At 41.2% G+C, this 20,182-nt stretch overlaps 4 protein-coding genes across 4 annotated transcripts in view; 3 read left to right on the plus strand and 1 right to left on the minus strand.

Moving 5' to 3' along the window:
• Nucleotides 1-10,430, plus strand: part of LOC6581371 (dynein axonemal heavy chain 3) — a 38,296-nt gene extending 27,866 nt beyond the window's left edge. Inside the window, exons 37-53 of the mRNA XM_002007070.4 lie at nucleotides 797-922; nucleotides 996-2,062; nucleotides 2,123-2,434; nucleotides 2,509-2,656; nucleotides 3,647-3,857; nucleotides 3,914-4,048; nucleotides 4,155-4,327; nucleotides 5,024-5,191; nucleotides 5,423-5,982; nucleotides 6,062-6,236; nucleotides 6,305-6,477; nucleotides 6,793-7,275; nucleotides 7,398-7,577; nucleotides 7,642-7,801; nucleotides 7,881-8,290; nucleotides 8,653-8,863; nucleotides 9,599-10,430. Of these exons, the coding sequence (XP_002007106.3) occupies nucleotides 797-922; nucleotides 996-2,062; nucleotides 2,123-2,434; nucleotides 2,509-2,656; nucleotides 3,647-3,857; nucleotides 3,914-4,048; nucleotides 4,155-4,327; nucleotides 5,024-5,191; nucleotides 5,423-5,982; nucleotides 6,062-6,236; nucleotides 6,305-6,477; nucleotides 6,793-7,275; nucleotides 7,398-7,577; nucleotides 7,642-7,801; nucleotides 7,881-8,290; nucleotides 8,653-8,863; nucleotides 9,599-9,946 (5,040 nt within the window). The 3' untranslated portion in view covers nucleotides 9,947-10,430. The remainder of the gene's footprint in view (nucleotides 1-796; nucleotides 923-995; nucleotides 2,063-2,122; nucleotides 2,435-2,508; nucleotides 2,657-3,646; nucleotides 3,858-3,913; nucleotides 4,049-4,154; nucleotides 4,328-5,023; nucleotides 5,192-5,422; nucleotides 5,983-6,061; nucleotides 6,237-6,304; nucleotides 6,478-6,792; nucleotides 7,276-7,397; nucleotides 7,578-7,641; nucleotides 7,802-7,880; nucleotides 8,291-8,652; nucleotides 8,864-9,598) is intronic.
• The window catches only part of LOC6581369, an 82,454-nt gene that overhangs the window by 54,910 nt on the left and 7,362 nt on the right, over nucleotides 1-20,182 (minus strand). The gene's annotated exons all lie outside the window — the stretch shown is intronic.
• Nucleotides 11,813-13,335, plus strand: LOC6581372. Its single transcript, XM_032730873.2, has 2 exons — nucleotides 11,813-11,916; nucleotides 12,006-13,335. Exons 1-2 carry the CDS (start codon nucleotides 11,914-11,916, stop codon nucleotides 13,254-13,256), a joined length of 1,254 nt encoding a protein of 417 aa, XP_032586764.2. The 5' UTR covers nucleotides 11,813-11,913; the 3' UTR covers nucleotides 13,257-13,335.
• LOC6581373 lies at nucleotides 13,587-16,062 on the plus strand. Its single transcript, XM_002007072.4, has 3 exons — nucleotides 13,587-13,673; nucleotides 15,270-15,353; nucleotides 15,671-16,062. Exons 1-3 carry the CDS (start codon nucleotides 13,628-13,630, stop codon nucleotides 15,928-15,930), a joined length of 390 nt encoding a protein of 129 aa, XP_002007108.1. The 5' UTR covers nucleotides 13,587-13,627; the 3' UTR covers nucleotides 15,931-16,062.

Consider the following 20,182-nt stretch of genomic DNA (forward strand, 5'->3'; position numbering starts at 1 on the left):
AAATACTGTTTCCTATGAGATATACCAATATAGTATATATTAGTTATATATTTATTATATATAAATATTTGCTTTGCATAAGGGTATTCAGTCTTCCTCTCCTATCCTATGCGTTTATAACTTACTTTTCATGATTGCTTCTGTCAGTTTGATACCTTTGTATAAAATTTACTTATCCATTATTGTTCTCCAGCCACAGAAATCGAAATTATACGCAATGCATTTTCCTGATGTGTTGTAAGAGTGATTATGTATACCTTTTGTTTTGGCAATGGTAACATTTGCATGCAACCTGAGCAAATTAAAACGATGAGCAAATTCAGCTGCCTGGCAAATCAATCAATGCTGTATTTAGGTTTCCTTTTATTCCCCACCGTCTCTCTCTCTCTCTCTCTCTCTCTCACTCTTTGCGCACTCGTCGACAAACAAATCTCGTTGCACACATTAATTAACAATTACACTAAAATGCTTCAAGAGCCTACAAGTTGGATTCGGGCGACGACTCCGCCTCTGGGCTTTGCAACTCTAAAATTTCAATGTAAAGTATTTTGGATAGAATCGAATCCTATGGCACTTAGAGCGAATGCAAAATGCATGTTACAGCTCCAGCTGCAGGTGCAGGTGCAGTTGCAATCGCCATTGCCATTGCCATTGCACTTGCAGTTTGCATTTGGGCATCCTGTGTGGGCGAGTCCTGCATATATGAAGCAGGACAAAGCTTAGAGATTTGCATTGGACAGTAAGGCTATTCCCTGGACACATGTTATTTTTTGTTGGTTTTTATTCTTTTGCACAGGCAACGGATGAGGGCTATGTGGAGGACATCAATGGCATACTTAATACAGGTGATTTGCCAAATCTGTATCAACTGGAGGACAAGGCAACTATCATGGAGAATATGGCCAATGTGGCCAAGCAAGTGGTGAGTTTAAAACTATTCAGCTTCCTCTTTGTATATATATATATAGATATCATACATATCTACATTACTCTAGGGCAAAGTGTTGGACTCGCTGCCGAGCGAGGTGTATGCCTACTATATCGAACGCATTAGAGAGCAATTGCATATTGCGCTCGCCTTCTCGCCCATAGGTGAATCGTTTAAGGAGCGCATTCGGGTCTATCCCTCGCTGATTAATTGCTGCACCATTGATTGGTATATGCCCTGGCCGGAAGAGGCGCTCTCTCGAGTGGGCTCCTACTTCGTGACATCCATGAATCTAAATAAGCCGCAAGATGAGACACCGAGGGTTTCGGAAGAGATACCACAACAGGAGGAGGAGGGTGACAAACGTAAGACAATGGGCGAAGTTGAGCGGGAGTTGACACAGTTAGAGCAAGATTTGGTCGTTTGTGTCATGTACTTCCATCAGTCAGTCGTGGAAGCCAGTGAAAAGTGTTACTTGGAGCTGAGTCGCCGCAATTATGTCACTCCGTCAGCTTATCTAGAGCTGCTGAAAGCCTTCCGCACATTCTACGCTCGTAAAATCGATGAGATAACTAGACTGAGAGACAGATACACCACTGGCTTGGAGAAGTTGGACTTTGCTGCCAGTCAGGTGGGCGAAATGCAGACTAATCTGTACGACTTGCAGCCAAAGTTGAAGATATTGTCCGAAGAAACGGATCGCATTATGGTGAATATTGAGCGCGAGACGGCGGAGGCCGAGAAGAAGAAGGAAGTGGTGGGTGCAGATGAAGCAGCGGCCAACGAAGCAGCTGCTGCGGCCCAAGCCATCAAAGATGATTGCGAGACAGATCTAGCAGAGGCTATTCCTGCCATGGAGGCTGCCCTGGAGGCGTTGAACACGTTGAAGCCTGCTGATATTGGCGTGGTCAAGTCCATGAAGAATCCGCCATATGGCGTCAAGTTAACCTTGGAGGCGGTTTGTGTGCTCAAGGGCATCAAACCGGATCGTAAACCAGATCCCAGTGGGCATATGGTGGAGGACTATTGGGGTCCATCTATGCGCATGCTCAGCGACATGAAGTTCCTCGAGTCGCTAAAGACCTTCGACAAGGATAACATACCACCGGCCATCATTAAAAAGATACGAGAAAAGTAGGGCAGGGAATGTATGTTTATTGATATAGATATGTATATTTAATTCATTCATTTCAGGTATATAGCTGATCGAGATTTTGTGCCAGAGAAGATTAGGTCTGCTTCCATGGCTTGCGAGGGCATTTGCCGGTGGGTGCGCGCCATGGATGTCTACGACAAGGTGGCACGCATCGTCATGCCCAAAAAGGCGGCGCTGGCCGAGGCCGAGGGCGATTTGTCCTCACAAATGGAGAAGCTGAATGCCAAGCGAGCCGAGCTGCAGGTCATTCTGGACAAATTGCAGAAGCTCAACGATTTCTTTGCAGAGAAATCGCGTGAGAAGAAGCGACTCGAGGACGATATAGATAACTGTGAGAAAAAGTTAAACAGGTACGGCATTTGGAAGCGAACTTTTCGTGTAAATTTCATTTTTGAAAAACTTTCTATGCTTCATTTCATGGCAGAGCGGAAAAACTGTTGGGCGGCTTGGGCGGCGAGAAAACGCGCTGGTCAGAGGCAGCGAAGTCCCTGCACGAATCCATCAGCAATATTGTGGGCGATGTGCTGCTCGCTGGTGGCTGCACCGCTTACCTGGGCTTCTTCACCACCGAGGTGAGTGTTAGCCAAACAAATGCAGCAATTGCTGTGGAAACTGTGAAAACTGTGCGAAATCTGTGCTCTTTCGAAAGCACAGCTAATGGTTGCCGTGCTCGCTTTCCATAAAGGATTTTAATATGCATGAGCACGTTGCATTGATTTCCTTTTCTTTTTTCCTCTGTCTCTCTCTCTCGCTCTCACTCTATACTTTTAATTTTTTGCATATTTTTCTGCTTTTTCTGTGTTTATACGTGGAGCGTTTAAAAAAAGTATATATAGCCACCCACAATAGGGTGTACATGCCACCACTCTAATGAGCATATCAGACAGGCAGGCTCAGTTGTTGTACTTTTTGTGAGTGCTGCTCAAAGACTGAGCTCTCAATTACTCAATGTGTTGAAAGAGCTTAACATGTTCGTATAGCTTACGAAAGAGAGAGAGAGAGAGAGAGAGAGAGAGAGAGAATAATTTGGTATTCAATTTATGAATTCATACATTTTTGCATTAGATATAGATATCATTATCTATAAAATTATCAATATTTTTAATAGAGTATTTAGACTTCGAGCAGTTGTTTAAAATATATCTACCATGTTTTCCTTTTACTTTTTTTAATCAGCGCTCAGTTTTATAGCTGACGTGACATTTTTATGAATATATATATTTATATAGATATGTATATAAACATATTAAAGTATATGGAAATAGCTCTCTATGTTCAGCTCACAAAAAATTCACAAACGTTGACATATTCAAAGCAATCAACTAAGTTAAGCTATTCCCTATGCTTTTATTGCATAATTTAATAGACGTTAAGAGCTTGTACTATATATAGAATATATATAACAAATAAAATATATGTTCATAAAATAATAAATATTATAAATAACAAAAAAAGTTTAAGCATTTGATAAAAAAAAAAACTCTTATAATATCATATAATCTCTTGCCTCTTGCTCTTTATATCTACCCAACTTTCATGACATTAATATTTCCCCCTCTCAGTATCGTGCCAACATTTTGGAGGACTGGTATGGCATCTGCTCACGACGTAAAATACCTAGCAGTGAGGTATTTTCGCTGGCACACACATTGGGTAATCCGATGACAATACGAGCCTGGTCCCTGGCTGGATTGCCCGCTGATAACTTTTCGGTGGAGAATGGCATCATTGTGGCCAACAGCAGTCGCTACTCGCTGCTCATTGATCCGCAGGGTAAGTGGGGTGAATAATAAGACCGCAAACGATATGCTTCAACAAATACTTCACAGTGCAAGCAAACAAGTGGATCAAAAATATGGAGAAAAACAATCACTTGAAGGTGATTAAGCAAAGTGATACCAATTATATGCAAGTGTTGGAGCTGGCGATGACATATGGACAGCCTGTGCTCATAGAGAATGTGGGTAAGTTGAATATCTACGACTGCAATCAGATAAAATTTGTATGTATATATGCTTGTCTATATATATCTCTAACTGTATCTGTATATATATCAAACTATTCAATTAGGCGAGAAACTGGATTCAAATCTAACGCCCATATTGGAGAAGAACATCATCAAGAGCAAGGGTGGCCTCTTTATAAGGAGTGGCGACACAATGATTGAATACAATCCCAATTTTCGTCTTTACATAACGACCTGTCTGCGGAATCCGCACTATCCGCCGGAAGTGATGGTTATGGTAAGTTGACATATGCAGACAGTCCACAGCAGTTAGGCGAGGAGCCAAGGAACTGAGTGAGTTTTGTGGCAAGTCAAGCCAATGATGACGTTAGTGTGTTGTGTAATAAAAACGACGAACTTAAATTGATATTTGGAAAATGCGCTGCAGCGCAGCAGCAGGCGCTGCCAATATGCAAATTTTCGATGCCATTGACGAGGACGTGGACCAGGACGAGGACGAGGACGAGGGCGGGGACGAGAATGACGACGACGAGAACAAGGAGATGAGCTGAGCTGAGGACTTGCCATTGATGTACGTGCGAGTCTGGCTGCTGCATAACTAGCAGCCCAGTCTTAGTCGCAGTCTCAATAGCAATAGCAAAACCAAAGCTCCAACCGCTGCCGCCTGGTTTCTAGATCCTAGTCCTGGGTCCTGGCCGTTGGCGTGTTTATAAAATTTTCCAGCATTTCGCTTCTGTTGGCGTTTCCATTCCTTTTTATGCTGTTGCTGCTGCTGCTGCTGCTGCTGCTGCTGCTACTACTGTTGTCAGCAGTTTTTCTATTCGCTTTTCTTTATTTTTCTGCAGCGGCACATTGTGTACGTGTGCGTGTATGTGTGTGTGTGTGTGTGTTTATTTTGGAGTTTCCCATTTTACGTGCCACATACATACATACATATATTTTCCATTCTACATTCTGCTTGCTCGCTGTTTAGGTAACAGTATTAAATTTCATGATAACGGAACAAGGATTACGCGAACAATTGCTGGCGATTGTTGTGGCACACGAGCGTCCCGATTTGCAAGAGAAGAAGGAACAATTGATTATTGAATCCGCAAGGAATCGTGATGCATTGTACACCATTGAATCCAAGATATTAGAGGTAAGTCCCACCCCGTTCGCTTCACTTCTACAATAAATGTTTATTTTTCTCTCGTTCTGCATTGGGCATCCTTTTGGTTTTCAATTAGAGCAAATATTTTATTTATGTTCCGATGCTTGGCCAATGACAATTCAATTAACTGGAAATAAAACGTTTAAATCTGCGCAAGAATTTTACTAAGTTCTTCCACTTCCCTTTCTCCCCCTTCTTCTTCTTCTTCAATGCACACAGGTGCTGTCCACATCAGAGGGCAATGTGCTGGAGGATGAGAATGCCATCAATATACTATCGTCCAGTAAGATTCTATCGGAGGACATCCAGGAGAAGCAGGTTATTGCCGTTGCCACCGAAATCGAAATCGATGCTGCACGACAACAATATATACCCGTGGCCAAGCACTCGGCCATTCTCTTCTTCTGCATCAGTGAACTGGCCAATGTTGATCCCATGTATCAGTATTCCTTAGCCTGGTTCCTAAATCTCTTCGTGAATACGATATTGAAGGCACCCAAGTCAGCAGTGCTGGCTGAACGCTTACAAAATCTTAACGATTACTTTACCAAATCTATCTATACGAATGTGTGCCGTTCGCTGTTTGAGAAGGACAAGTTGGTCATATCGCTGGTCATGTGCTTGGGCATACTCGTCTCGCAGGGTCGTCTGGAAAAGGAGGAGCTGCTATTCTTCTTGACTGGCGGCATTGGTTTCAAGTCAATTATTCCCAATCCGTATAAAGATTGGCTACCGGAAAAAGCGTGGGCTGCCATTTATCGGGCCAGCGATCTGGAGGGGTAAGACTAGCATAGAGAATCAATTCCATCAAACTCTATCATACTCTTTATATACGTTTATGTAAATCTCTACTCTTAGCATAAAGAACTTCCATTCGAAAATTAAGAAAAATTTGAATGAATGGCGTGAGTATTACGATGCCATCAATCCACAAGAAATGCCTCTACCCGAGCCCTACGACGGAGTGAGCGAGATGCTGAAACTGATCATACTGAAGAGCATGCGACCCGACAAGCTGGTGCCGGCTGTGCGCGTAAGTGTATTCATTCGGGCATTATATATCATGCGTATATCTCATTTAATTTGGTATGAACACAACAGGCTTACATCACGCGCAACCTGGACAAGTCGTTTGTGGAGCCGCCGCCGTTCGATTTGGGCGCTTCGTTCGCGGACAGCTCGCCAAGAATACCGCTGGTGTTTTTGCTTTCGGCCGGCTCCGATCCCATGGCCAGTCTCTTTATGTTCGCCAAACAACGCAACATGTACGAAAAGTAAGTTAATTAACGTAGACTGTGGTGTGCCTCATATTTTCATGTATCCAACATGTATGCGCCCCTCCGCCTGCCGGGCTCGGGCTTGTTTTCGATTAAGCGCGACATGTGCCGACTTGTACCGGATATTTGCGGATGCTGCATGCTCTGCTCGCCACGACGAGTGGGCGGTGGCAGCAGCAGCTGAGCTGTGAGCCATGAGCTGTGCGCTCTGCAGCTGTTCGCTGTGTCAGCGATAACTTTTGCAACTTTAAACTAAATTTATGCTAAGCGCGTGGCTATTTCTCCTATTGTGTTGTTTGTTGTCTCTTCTAGAACGAAAACGATTTCGTTGGGTCAGGGTCAGGGACCGCGTGCAGAAAAGATGATCACGGACGCAGTGCGTCACGGCCAGTGGGTCGTTCTGCAGAATTGTCACGTCGCCTTCAGCTGGATGGGTGACCTCGAACGTATTTGCAATGACACCACATTAACGGAAAACGCACATGCCGATTATCGACTGTGGTGCACCTCGTATCCCAGCTCAGTATTCCCCGTCTCGGTGCTGCAGAACTCGGTGAAGATGACAAACGAGCCGCCCAAGGGTTTGCGCGCCAATATGCATCGCTCATTTACCTCGGATCCATTAATGCGCGACAAGTTCTTTACAAACGCTTTCCTGTTCTCCGACCAGGCCAACAAATGTTGGACGCGCGGTGTCTTTGCTTTGGTCTTCTTCCATGCCGTCGTGCAGGAGCGGCGCGAATTCGGACCACTTGGCTGGAATATACCCTACGAGTTCAATGAGTCGGATCTGAAGTGAGTATTTCAGAATATTGTCCAATGAAAGGGAATATTAAGATATGGTGAATAGTTTCTGTAGTCGATTTCCTACATCTATATACGTTATTCCGGATTATCCCTTAACTTTCTCCTTCTAGAATCTCCTTGCTGCAGTTGAAGATGTTCATTGCACAGTCCCATAGTATACCCTTCCGTGGCCATGTCTATTTAACCGGCGAGTGCAACTACGGTGGTCGTGTGACCGACGACAAGGATCGTCGACTGATGTTATCACTGCTCAATATGATATACAATAGCAATACAATAGAGGTTGATAAGTAAGTAAAATCTCTCTTATAATCTGATATATGTATCTTTATAACATTATATCTTTCCTGTCAGCTATCCCTTGTCACAGTCGGGCAACTATTGTGTGCCACTGAGTCCAACTAAAGCGAATTCCATTGAGTATATCTCCACATTTCCGCTCAGTCCACAGCCCGAGGTTTATGGCTTGCATGAGAATGCGGATATTAATCGCAATGTGAAGGAAACCAATGCGGTGTGTAATAGAATAACACTCATATAATCATATAACATATTATAATGAATATATATCTTTGTATTTATCCTTCTCATAGCTCATTAGTGGAGTGCTGCTCACACAGACCGATTTGATGGCCTCGGTGAAGGCGAGTTCTGCAGGTGGCGCTAAAGAGGATCCCGCCATCGCGATATGTAAGGAGCTATTGTCGCGTCTGCCCGATGAATTCGATCTCGATGAGGTGTCCAAGACATATCCCGTGATCTATACCAATTCAATGAATACGGTGCTGCGACAAGAGCTAATACGTTTCAATCGTCTGCTCTCTTATATACGCAAGAGCCTGGTGAATGTGGGCAAGGCTGTCGTCGGTCAGATAGCGATGATACCCGAACTGGAGCGCACACACGCCTCCATGATTATAGGCAAACTGCCAGCGGATTGGTTGAAGAAGAGCTATCCATCGCTCAAGCCCCTGGGCAGCTACGTGAGCGACTTTCTGGCCCGGTGAGTGCGCTCTGTCACATTTCTATTTTTCAGCCATCAATGGGCATTGTGCTCCGGCTGCCACTCCGGCTGCTGCTGTTGAGTTCTTTTGCTGCAATTGTGCAAATATAATAAAAATGTATATGTGGAGTACATTCCATCCACCTTTCATATAACCCCCTAGCACATGTGCTGCTGTTGCCATTCATAGCGAAAATCTTATTTGCCATTGACATCAAAGGACGATGCCATTTGTGTGTGTATCCTCTTGGCAGTGCATTGTGCTTTTGCTTTGTGTTCAAATATTAAATATTTATTAACAAATTGAAAAATAAGATAACTCATCATCTACCCACTTTTTCCTGATATCTCCGCCTGTCCAGCTTGGCCTTCTTTCAGGATTGGATAGAAAACGGTGAGCCGAACGTCTATTGGATATCGGGCTTCTACTTCACCCAATCTTTCATAACGGGCGTACTGCAGAACTATTCGCGCAAAAATCGCTTTCAGATCGACATGATTTTCATTGAGTTTGCCGTCACCAAATTTGAGTCGCAAACCACGCAGGTGGCCAGTGTGGGTGCTTATATAAGGGTAAGTTAACGGCACTTAGACTGAGCAGTAAACCAAATTGAAAAACTTGTTAAATATTTGAACAATTTTACATTTGCTTACACTTTAAACTCTTAAGGAACAAAAAGAGATTAATGACGAGACAAAGTTTATACAAGTAAGAAAAACTTTAGTGCCTATTGGGAATTTATAGCAAGAAAATTAACTTAAATTTCTCTGTAGTTTGGTAGATAATTATATAATTAGCATTTCGTCAGAGTTTGATATATTGTTGCATTTTTTTTCACTTATTATCTTTATAATAAATCACACAAATAATCTTTCTTTAAGATCATCCAGCAGCGCTCTAATTACTTTTTAATTACTTTAGTCTTTATTTTAAGTGCAAGGTAAATGGGTTGTATAAGAATAACATTCAAAGTGGTACTAACAATTTAAGTTTCTTTCTAATTCTAAGCTTATTACATTAATAGCTTTGAGTCTGAGTTAAATTCTACTCTTAACATATTTTATTTCTTTATTTCATTCTTTCATTTGACTACATACCCATCATCTTGAACTCGTGTATCTTGTTTTTTCGAGTTCTAAATTAAATTCATATTATAGTTCGAGATTTGCAAACTTCTTATTCTATACCAATATGGGCCAAGTCCACGTTTCACGTTTTTGTCATTCAGCACGACTTTGCATAGCTTTCTAATTTTTGAGAAGAATCACAAATTTAGAACTCGTCTCTTTTTTCTTTTCTGGAATCAGGGCATTTTTATAGAGGGCGCTCGCTGGAATCGCAAGACTAAAGAGGTGGACGAATCCTTTTCCAAAATTTTATTCGATACTCTGCCTGTTATCTATTTACGTCCAGTGCTTCGAATGCCAGAGGACATACCGCGCAGCAGCGGTGGTGAGGTGCCACGCCCCAAAGCTGGCTCGGATGGTTTCCCCATTTACAATTGTCCCGTTTATAAGACCAGCGAACGTCGCGGCATTCTCTCCACCACGGGCCATTCGACGAATTTCGTAATGTATCTGCAGCTGAGATGCTCCCAGACGGAGATGCATTGGATTAATCGGGGCACCGCTTGCCTCTGCCAGCTGGATGATTGAAAATTGACCCACGGACGGGCCCCAAGCCGGATGTGCCACACAATAAGTTACACATATTATAAGCCAACACAGGGCGAACGGATGCATGAATTGAAAATGAAACTGAAAATGGCAGCCGTAGTGTATTTCACTGCGCACGAAGGATCGTCCGACCAGACCTGGCCATCATACATCTACATATATATATTTTTTTATTCTTGCGTTTTACATATATGTGTATATATCAATATTTTCCCCCGACGCGAGGTCCGGCACAAGCTGCAACTGCGATTCTATTTGTTTATAACAGTTTTTACCAACGGTGCCACGTGCCGGGCAGTGGCATTTTGATGATGATGTTGATTGCCAGATATAAATTAAATATGCAGAATACTATATAGCAATGGTTGAGAATATATGTATACGTATACAAATAAAAATATATTTTTTTGTGCGCCATTTACATATGAATAAATGACGAAAATGAAACAGGAGCATAAATATATATATATCATTGTGTTTTTCTATAGATTTTAAACTGGTCGGAAGCATATGCACTAGTTATCTTGAATATAGTTTAGAATTGAACGAAAATAGATTTTCCAAGGTCATGGACACCAGAAATATAACATGAAACAAGATTGAGAATGCTTGAACACATTCTAAGCTCGACATTCTCAGACGCCTACTTGAAAGATCACCATAATAATGTTTCAACTTGATGATTATGTTGCTGATGATGATAATCGAAAACATTTGTGAGATTTATTGCGTGTTTTGCGCACAATTGGAGCAGCCACAGCAGACTTGAATTTTAATTCAAATTGCCACGGGCCAAGCACATATGAATGTATATTATAAGCACATATTAGGAGAATAAAAATATGCCAAAGTTTGCGATTGGATTGAAAGATCTATTATATCATCTGGCTATTATTAGATGCCTAATGTGGCGTAACCGAAAATAGCAACACTCAAGAGCATTTCTGTCCATCATGGCATACACCACACCACAAAACGCACACACACTTCATTTGGCCTTAAGCGTTGTTCAAGAGACGCAAAAAAAAAAAAAAAAAAAAAAATTAAAATAAAATAAAATAAATAATATACAAAATAAAACAATATACGCAGCTGTCCATCAGTCAATAAACTGAAGAAGCGTCCATAATGATAACAATAATAACAACAACAACAACAACAACAACAACGACAATGACAACTTCCGCTTGCAATTACCAGGCGACTAGGCATTGAGTTGATTGTTCAGATTGACCCCAACCGCAGCCATTCATATGCAACACAGCCCATAATTTTTGATACAAATAATCGAGAAGATGAAGAATGCAAAGAGCCCTCAACTATTGTTGATTCTGTTAGCGTTTTGAGACAGTTAAACAAAATAAATAAAATAAGCAAACGCCAAATTCAGAAATCGTGGCCGCCACGTTCAACATGCTGTTGTTGTTGTTGTTTCAGCTATAGAAGTTTTTTTTTCTTATCGACATCGCAATCTATTGTTGGCTTTCGTTTTGTTTTATAAATAAATATATACGTATATATTTAGATATATGTGTCTTTTATATTATTTAGTATCTGAATGTTATGGCCAGACGACCGACTACAATTGATATACTTTTTGACTTGAGACACTTTTAACAATAGCAACTAGCCGACAAAACAAACCACCTAAATGCGGCTAATGCCGGCCATCAATGGAGTTGAAGTAGTCGCGTTGAACGAAGTCGATCGACATCAGCATTAGCATCAGACGATCTCAATCGTACATCTATGATGCGGTAGTTGCCGCATGGATCAGTAACCGGTTTCATTTTTTGGATCGTCTCTAAAGTGAATGGCAGAGTGGCTGCGGCGAGAACTTTTTCGCAAAATGCTGTGTATAAATAGTGTCGTAAGGTCTGGTTTCAAAACAGAATCAAATTTGGATTAATCTCATAGACACGCATCGTCAGGGAGCATCTTTTAATATGGTTAGTCTGTCAGCTTCCTACCTACTCTTGGAAATCAAGCACAGGACTAACTCAATCAACTAAAACTCCAACTTATACTACCTTTGCAGAAATTCTTTGTTATTGCCTTTGCTGTGATCGCAGCTGCTGCGGCTACATCTATCTCTTCGGAGTACCTGCCACCTGTCGACAATAACCTCGAAGTCGTCGCTGAGCCCATCGACCTACCCGTCGATCAGGGAGTGCTAACTGATGATGGCTACCGTTACAAGACCGTCCGCCGCCTGAAGCTCCGTCATCGTCGTGATGTCAACGAGCTGCCCTCCGCCGAGTACCTGCCCCCTGTTGCTGAGGTTGCCCAGGACATCAGCTTTGCTGCTCCCATCGAATCCGCTCCTCTGGCTGATGATGGCTACCGTTACAAGACCGTCCGTCGTCTGAAGCTCCGTCACCGTCGTGATGTCAACGAGCTGCCCTCCGCCGAGTACCTGCCCCCTGTTGCTGAGGTTGCCCAGGACATCAGCATTGCTGCTCCCATCGAGTCCGCTCCTCTGGCTGATGATGGCTACCGTTACAAGACCGTCCGCCGCCTGAAGCTCCGTCATCGTCGTGATGTCAACGAGCTGCCCTCTGCTGAGTACCTGCCCCCTGTTGCTGAGGTTGCCCAGGACATCAGCTTTGCTGCTCCCATCGAATCCGCTCCTCTCGCTGATGATGGCTACCGTTACAAGACCGTCCGCCGTCTGAAGCTCCGTCACCGTCGTGATGTCAGCGAGCTGCCCTCCGCCGAGTACCTGCCCCCTGTTGCTGAGGTTGCCCAGGACATCAGCTTTGCTGCTCCCATCGAATCCGCTCCTCTGGCTGATGATGGCTACCGTTACAAGACCGTCCGCCGTCTGAAGCTCCGTCATCGTCGTGATGTCAACGAGCTGCCTTCCGCCGAGTACCTGCCCCCTGTTGCTGAGGTTGCCCAGGACATCAGCTTTGCTGCTCCCATCGAATCCGCTCCTCTGGCTGATGATGGCTACCGTTACAAGACCGTCCGCCGTCTGAAGCTCCGTCATCGTCGTGATGTCAACGAGCTGCCTTCCGCCGAGTACCTGCCCCCTGTTGCTGAGGTTGCCCAGGACATCAGCATTGCTGCTCCCATCGAATCCGCTCCTCTGGCTGATGATGGCTACCGTTACAAGACCGTCCGTCGCCTGAAGTACCGCAAGCGTCGTGATGTTTCCGAGATTGTCAACGAATACCTGCCCCCTGTTGAGCAGGCCGTGATCGATGTTCCCGCCGAGACTCCCATCCTTGCCGATGATGGTTACCGCTACAAGACTGTCCGTCGTCTTAAGCTCCGTCGCCACTAAAGATACCCTCCCAATGAAATACAGGAACTGAGGTTGCCAACAAAAAAACAGGCTATGACAATCTCAAACGAAGTTAACATAAGCGTATTAGTCAATGAGAAAGAATTATTCGAGTACAAAAACAAGAAACAATAATAAACATGTAAAAAAAAAAATACTTTTGTCTTTTATCTCTGCTCTTTGCTAGCATTGCGCAAACTCCGTGTAAGTCTCTGCTTATCTTATCTTATCTGCCGTTAGTATTATGCTAACAACAGAGGTCTACAGATAAGATACGCGCACCTGTTGCTCGCCAAAAATCGAGTGAAATATTTCAGTTTCATTTTACAGTTTGCAACGAAAACGAGCTCCAACCTAACGAACAACTCAAAATGATGTTGCTCAAGAAGTTCTCCACCTGTTTGATGATATGTCTGGGTAAAGTTTATGTGATTTAAGTGTGTGCAAAGTTTTTAGTGGAATATATATGTCGAATGTGTCGAAGGTGCGGCCATGAAATGAAATGTGAAGAAGCTCCACTTCAAGAAAATACTAAAACTTGACTCAAATTTGTGCTCAAAATCTAGCGGAGCTTGAAATATATTAAGTAAAATTCTAATAAAGGATGTTGAAGAATAGCTTCAGACAGAGAAAATAAAGCTGTGAATTCGGTGTATAAATTAAGTTTAAACGGTGCCAAAAACGAGTTAAGAATGAAATAGATTTGATTTTTATTAGGCTGAATTTTCGTTTAGTGAATAAGCATCTACAAACAAAAAAATAAAATAAAGAAAAATATATAATTGGATAACTTATGTAAATAAATCAGTTCTAAACTTTGAATATATATTTTTTTAATTGAATTGCTTAATCTATCTAGCTTTTTAGAGTGTAGAAGCACTGTAAAACCGAAAAGCTATTAGCCCTTTCACAACAAAGTGGCTACAAAATGTGTAAAGTTCTAATGACTAAACCAACTAACAGCGAAGAGAATCTTTTTAAAGAGCTATGAGTAACATTACTATGTGTGTGCGTGTGTCATATAGAGAGTCTTAAATGTGTGGAGCGTTGACAATAAGTGTGTGCTTATCAGTTGCCTTCCACTGAAGTTGATAAGCTTCGCTGGTTTACTCACCAGCGTTGACCCAATCATTGTGTTTGTTTGCTAATGACTAATAGCTAAAGGTTAAATTGAACTTTGTTGTAACTGTATATGTATTTGGTATGGCTATCTAAATTTTTCATTCATTGCCATCATTTAATTCTAAACATATTTTCAATTTATTTAATAAATATTTGATTTGGCTAAAGCTTAATTTAATGCACAGCAAGAGCACTAGCTAATGCCGGATGTGGCTAAAGCTCAATTATTATTACACCATATCAATTATGAAACACGATGGAAAAACAATTAGTTTGGGCTTTGGCGGTTGACCAATGCATTGGTCGCAGTCTCTGCGCATTCGACTTTTTGGAACAAATTCCGATACTCGCACGATAATTAAATTTTTGAATATTTACAAAAGGCCGAATGTCAATCGAGACAATAGAGATATAACTATCTAAGTTGACATCCGCAATGGAAACAATAGTAAGCAGAGTAGACGTCAAATGAAGCAAGCCCCCCACGCTTCGCGCCATAGTCAGTAGCTCCCCACGAGCTCGATCTTCGGTTTCCATTCAATTTATCATCGAAGCTAACGCGCGCGCGCTCAGATCGTTTTATACATGTTTTGCTTTTGTTTTATTTTTTGGGTTGTTGCTAAATGTTTTTATAATAATTAATTATGAATATTTTAACAACGCTTTGCTATGTTTTTTTGATGAATGCTCAACTTCGTTTTCAATGAGTTCCGTTCTAGCGTCTCATCGTTCGCTCTGTTTGATGCGGACCACACACAATGCGTTCTTCAAATAATTGTTTGTGTTTGTTTTTGCTCTCGCTTTTTGCTTATTTCTCTTTCTCTCTCTGTATTGATAATCATCGACAAGGTGCTAAATATCATAATTTGTATTGTTATTCTTTATTTACAGTTCTATTGGCATGCTGCTTGCAGGAAACAGAGGCCACGCGACGCGTGAATCGCGGACGACGCACACTCACACGCAGATACTTTAGTAAGTCAAGCTGAAACACCATCAATCATTATCAATCAACAAAATAGTGGTGACATAAGCTAAATCGAAGTTTGCATTTTGTAAATTAGAAGCTAATTGATTATTTAGAGAGAATTCTTTTTAGATAATCAACATCAATCAAAGTAGTAATGACAATAGAAGAAATAAAGTTTGAAGAGATATTATCTTAAATACTATTTCAGATATTCAGATGCTGTAAGCTGACAGTCTTTAGTAAACTTTAGTAAATCAGCCTCAATCAATAAGCGCATTATAATGCCTCTTCACATTACTAATCTATTGACTCTTCATTGCAGCTGGCCTTGCCATACCTGGCTGGGCAGTAGTCACCTGCGTTGCTGTTGCAGAGCTCCTGCTAGGTGCTGCTCTCTATTTTGCCATGTATAAGATAATTCTGGACAAGGAACCAGAGCAAGCGAGCACCTATACACCGGCACCAACGCACGATCCATCGTCTGGTACAGCGCAGCCAGTGCAGCCGGCGCAGCCCATGCAGCCACTACATCCAGTGCAGCCAGTACCGGTGACACCTTCGCATGCCACGACTATTGCCTAAAAAAAAAAATAGCCGGAAGCGCTAATTGGTAGCTGGTGTCATTGAGTTAATCAAACCAGACACCACAAAAAAACTTCTATGCTTTTTATTTTATTTAATTCCATTTTTTTTTATCAGTGAATCGAATAAACTTTTATTACATATAAAATGTAAATTTGATAAAAGCTTTGTTTCTATTTATTGCGGTATTATTATCGTTTATTGTCCGAGTGCTTCTTCAAATTGGCTTGGCTTTTGATATTTTTATTGATGCCGATTTGTGATCCAGTTTATCTTCTAATATGTATATATGCATTTGTGTGTCGGCTGCCTCAAAGCGACAGATTGAAAGTTGTCTTAACTATTAAGTAAGGTGCTTTTGTTGTCAACTGAAACTGGTCTTAGACCAGAGTTGCTCCGACTTATTTAGCCGACCGTGGCATAACTTGCGGAGGCTATGAGAATTGCATTTAAGCTTACACAATATGTTGCAGACTTTTAGACGCCACTATAAATGATAGCTGCGAGTCAGTGATGCGCCGTTAGCTAGTGTTTGACTAGAAATATGTATGATTTATTGCAGAGCTCAAGTAAGTTGAATTAAAATGGGAAGAGACCGCTTGTGATGTGAGAGGAATCACGAAGAGAGTTCAGATTACAAATGAAAAAAATGAGATTTATGTCGAAAGAAATCAAGTTGGAGAGTTAATCGAAATATAAGAGTTGAAGCCATGAAATTTTATAGCTATAAAAAGGATTTTTTTTTTCATATTTGAAATGTATATTGTATTATAATCTAAACATAATTTAACCATCATTAGCTTAATTTATGCCTTAATCATCAAACCCTTAATTCCATTACCTATAGGTTCATCTATATGAGAATCTTAACTAAAATCTAAAATATTTAACTTTAGCCCAGTCTATATCGTTGGCTGTAACATCTGCCGCTATAGATGCCACTTGCTATGGCTGACACCCAATATCACTTGGCTGGCAAAAAAAAATTCAAGTCGCCTGCTTTGCGCTGACATATCGAAATTTGTTATAAACGCAATTGATAAATCCCCGAGCGGCACTTGAGCTACAGCTTCAGCTGAGCTGAATCTGCTACTGAAGCTGGAGCTAAAGTTCAAGCTGATGATGCTGGGGAAGCCGCGGGGCGGAACCGCACGGTCCGCTGCTATGGCAGCCAAGTAGCTGTAAATGCCAACAATTGGCGCTGCGCAAATCTTTGCTATAGTAACACGAGGCACAGAGACATCTAAGGGGAGTGGCGGACGTGGCCGGTGCCGCTGCCGCAGCCGCTGCAGCCGCATAACCAAAGCGGATTTCAAATTGACACAAAACAGACAAAAAGCAAATCGTTTAGGCGCAACCACCCGCAGACGAAGCAGTAGCAGCAGCCACCGCCGCAGCCCCAGCCACAATAGCAGCTCTATACCACACATGCAAGCACAGTGGGCCATGTGGGGCAGTGGTGCACAGACTGTGGGAAATTTGTGTAACGCAGCCAAGTTTAAAAACTGAAAAAAAAAAAAAAAAAAAAAAAACGAAAAGGCTTCCAAAAGAGGGCAAAGCTGGCGATACAAATGCCGGCAAAGCTAGTCAGGCAGCCCAGCCTGAAGGATACTTTGGTTTTGGTTGGCATAACAAAGCCACACACAAAGGACTTGGTTCCAGCGACGTTGTCGGTGTGTTTGTGTGTGTCTGCATTTGTTGTTATTCTTCTCATATGAGCGGCTTTATTGGCATATATATTGTTGTAACTGCACAGCGAGTTTTAAAGAAATGGCCAAACGTGCTTTGGAAAGCACTTTCGCCGCGATTGAAATTAGATATAAATAATTCCTCCATACATATTATAAAAAGTATTAGTGTAACATTTAATAACAATAGAACACTGGGAAATAATAGAGCTTATAAAGCTATAACTTCTAGTATGCTCAAAACTATTTAAGAATATAAATATCATATGACTACAAAGCTGTTTTGGAACTACTCAACATTCCACAATGCTAATAAAAAAAAACCTTGAAACATGTTTCTTATGTGTCGAACCAAAGCTGTTTTCAAATTATAAACAAAGAAACTGCTCTATATAATAGCTAATGAATTAGCAAGCTTTATTTAAGTATTTCTTAACAATAAATCAAAGTATGAATAACAGCAGTAATTCCGCCTGAATAAGTAATTAACCATATATAAAACACACATATGAAGCTAAGAAAATATTTTCATTCATATGCTCTGATATGCGAAACAGCTTTGTTTATAATCGGCTTAAGAGCTGTTTCCAATGTTTACTGAAAAAAATTAGATTACAGAAAATTAAAACTGTTATTCTAATTTCAAAAGCTAAAATTTAAAGCAGTTTCAATATATCAAAGAGAAAGTTACATGGAACGCCTCACTGAGACTGAGCTCTCGCTTCTCTGGTAGTGTTAAAGTTTATCAACAAATCGTCAACATTGCTGCTGCTGACTGACCCAATGCAATGTCTGCGAAGAGTCGCATCATATTTATTTATAGCCCAGCATAAACCTAAAGCATATACTACATACATATTTTCAGCTTGGCCCCAGACTGACCACAAGCTGAATAAAAAAGGTGGCAAACGTGACGCTGGTTGGGGCTGCATCTTAGAGAAGCTGACAGTTCGGCAGCCATTTTACAATGTTATCAATTGCTGTTGGTGTTGTTGTCGTTGCTGTTGTGCTTTGGCCCGGATTTTAGCCATGTACACTTGTTGTAAACAACAACATTAACAAGGGTTTACTCGAATAGAAGCAGCAGGGGATGGCAGGTGTTGCGGGGGGAAGGGACATGCACACACTCATAAGCATTCATTGGAAATCCTTTTCGATTTATTTGCGTATTCAAACGGAAACATTTAAAGTGATTGCGGATGCAAATTTCTGCTAAAGTGTATATGTGTGTATGTGTGTGTGTGTAGGCAGCTGGAGCACACAACAAAAAAGGAGAGAAAAAAAAACGTGGCTCAGATATAGTATGCCACTACCCTGCCCTGTCAGCTACCCTCAACTGATTTACTTTACCATTCCACTTCTTTTTTTTTTTTTTTTTTTTTCATTCTTTCTTGGTTTTTCGAGAGATCTGAGAGCGTTTACCAGCGCGTGCCTGGCAACATTTGCGGTTTTTACGCCAACTTCACACATTTTCTTGTGTCGGTTTGCTTTGCTTTTGCTTTTGCATTGGTTTGTGTTTTTATTTATTTTATTGTTGTTGCCCTGCCATGAGAATTTCAATTTTTAGCACAGGTGCTTGTGTTTGTTGAAAAAATAAATATCAATCATACGCCCCAGCAGCCGAGCCCTAAGCAACTGCCGAGCTCCTCACCGAGCGACGACAAGTTGTGTATTTGTTTCAATTTATTTATTTTTATTATTTTTATAAAATATTGATATATTTATTTCATTCATATTTCTTCGGCAATAAGTGAAATGATCATGATCATTGTAACTAACTTATTATATGTATATTTTTTAATTCAATTTCCACATTATTCTCTTACTTACTTTACACTACTTTTATTCTTACTTTTATTACACTATATACTAGAAATCAATGAAATATCTGAAATTCTATAATCTGAACTCATGTTTTAAGCTTATTTAAGTTATTTATATTTATTTTATATATTCTATAAGTTTACGTAACATTTCCTTCAATTTGTTTTTGTGTTTTTGTGTACGCAACCCAATTTAAGCTGTCGGCTCTTTGCATATATGTGCGACTCGCAACGTTTCTTATTGTGCTCTATTAATTTCACACTTAACTACGAAAAAAATGTTAATGACTGGCAATTGTTTGTGTGGAGTGAGGGGATGACCCGCATTTTGAATAACCAGCTGATCGGCTGCTCCATTAGTTAACTGTATCCAAAGCACTTTATCGGCAATTGTTGGCGGCGGCGTGCTAATTGCCTCATAGCGATCAGCTAAAGACAACAATATGCTTATCCAACTATCTATGAGTGCACGTATGCACATATATATATCTCTTTAACTGACTTACAGCGGTTACTATATCGCTTATCAGTTACAGAAATTCTAGAACGAGCCATGCAGGCTAATGAGACCAATCATAATATAAAAGTTTCAATAGCAGCACCTTGCACGCGCCCATGAAATGACTACAAATGATTCAACAAAGAATACACTTAGAGAAATGTAGATGTACTCACTGTGGACAAAGAAATGGTCACTTCGCCACTTCAACATAAGTGTGCACGGACCACAGAACGATTTCA

This window comes from Drosophila mojavensis, unplaced genomic scaffold, assembly GCF_018153725.1.
Source record: "Drosophila mojavensis isolate 15081-1352.22 unplaced genomic scaffold, ASM1815372v1 contig_74, whole genome shotgun sequence".
Taxonomy (NCBI): domain Eukaryota; kingdom Metazoa; phylum Arthropoda; class Insecta; order Diptera; family Drosophilidae; genus Drosophila; species Drosophila mojavensis.

Coding starts and splice junctions, on each gene's coding strand:
- LOC6581373 (XM_002007072.4), top strand. CDS start 13,628: ATGATGTTGCTCAAGAAGTTCTCCACCTGTTTGATGATATGTCTGG. Junction 13,674..15,269: donor CTGTTTGATGATATGTCTGG/GTAAAGTTTATG, acceptor CTTTATTTACAG/TTCTATTGGCATGCTGCTTG. Junction 15,354..15,670: donor ACTCACACGCAGATACTTTA/GTAAGTCAAGCT, acceptor TCTTCATTGCAG/CTGGCCTTGCCATACCTGGC.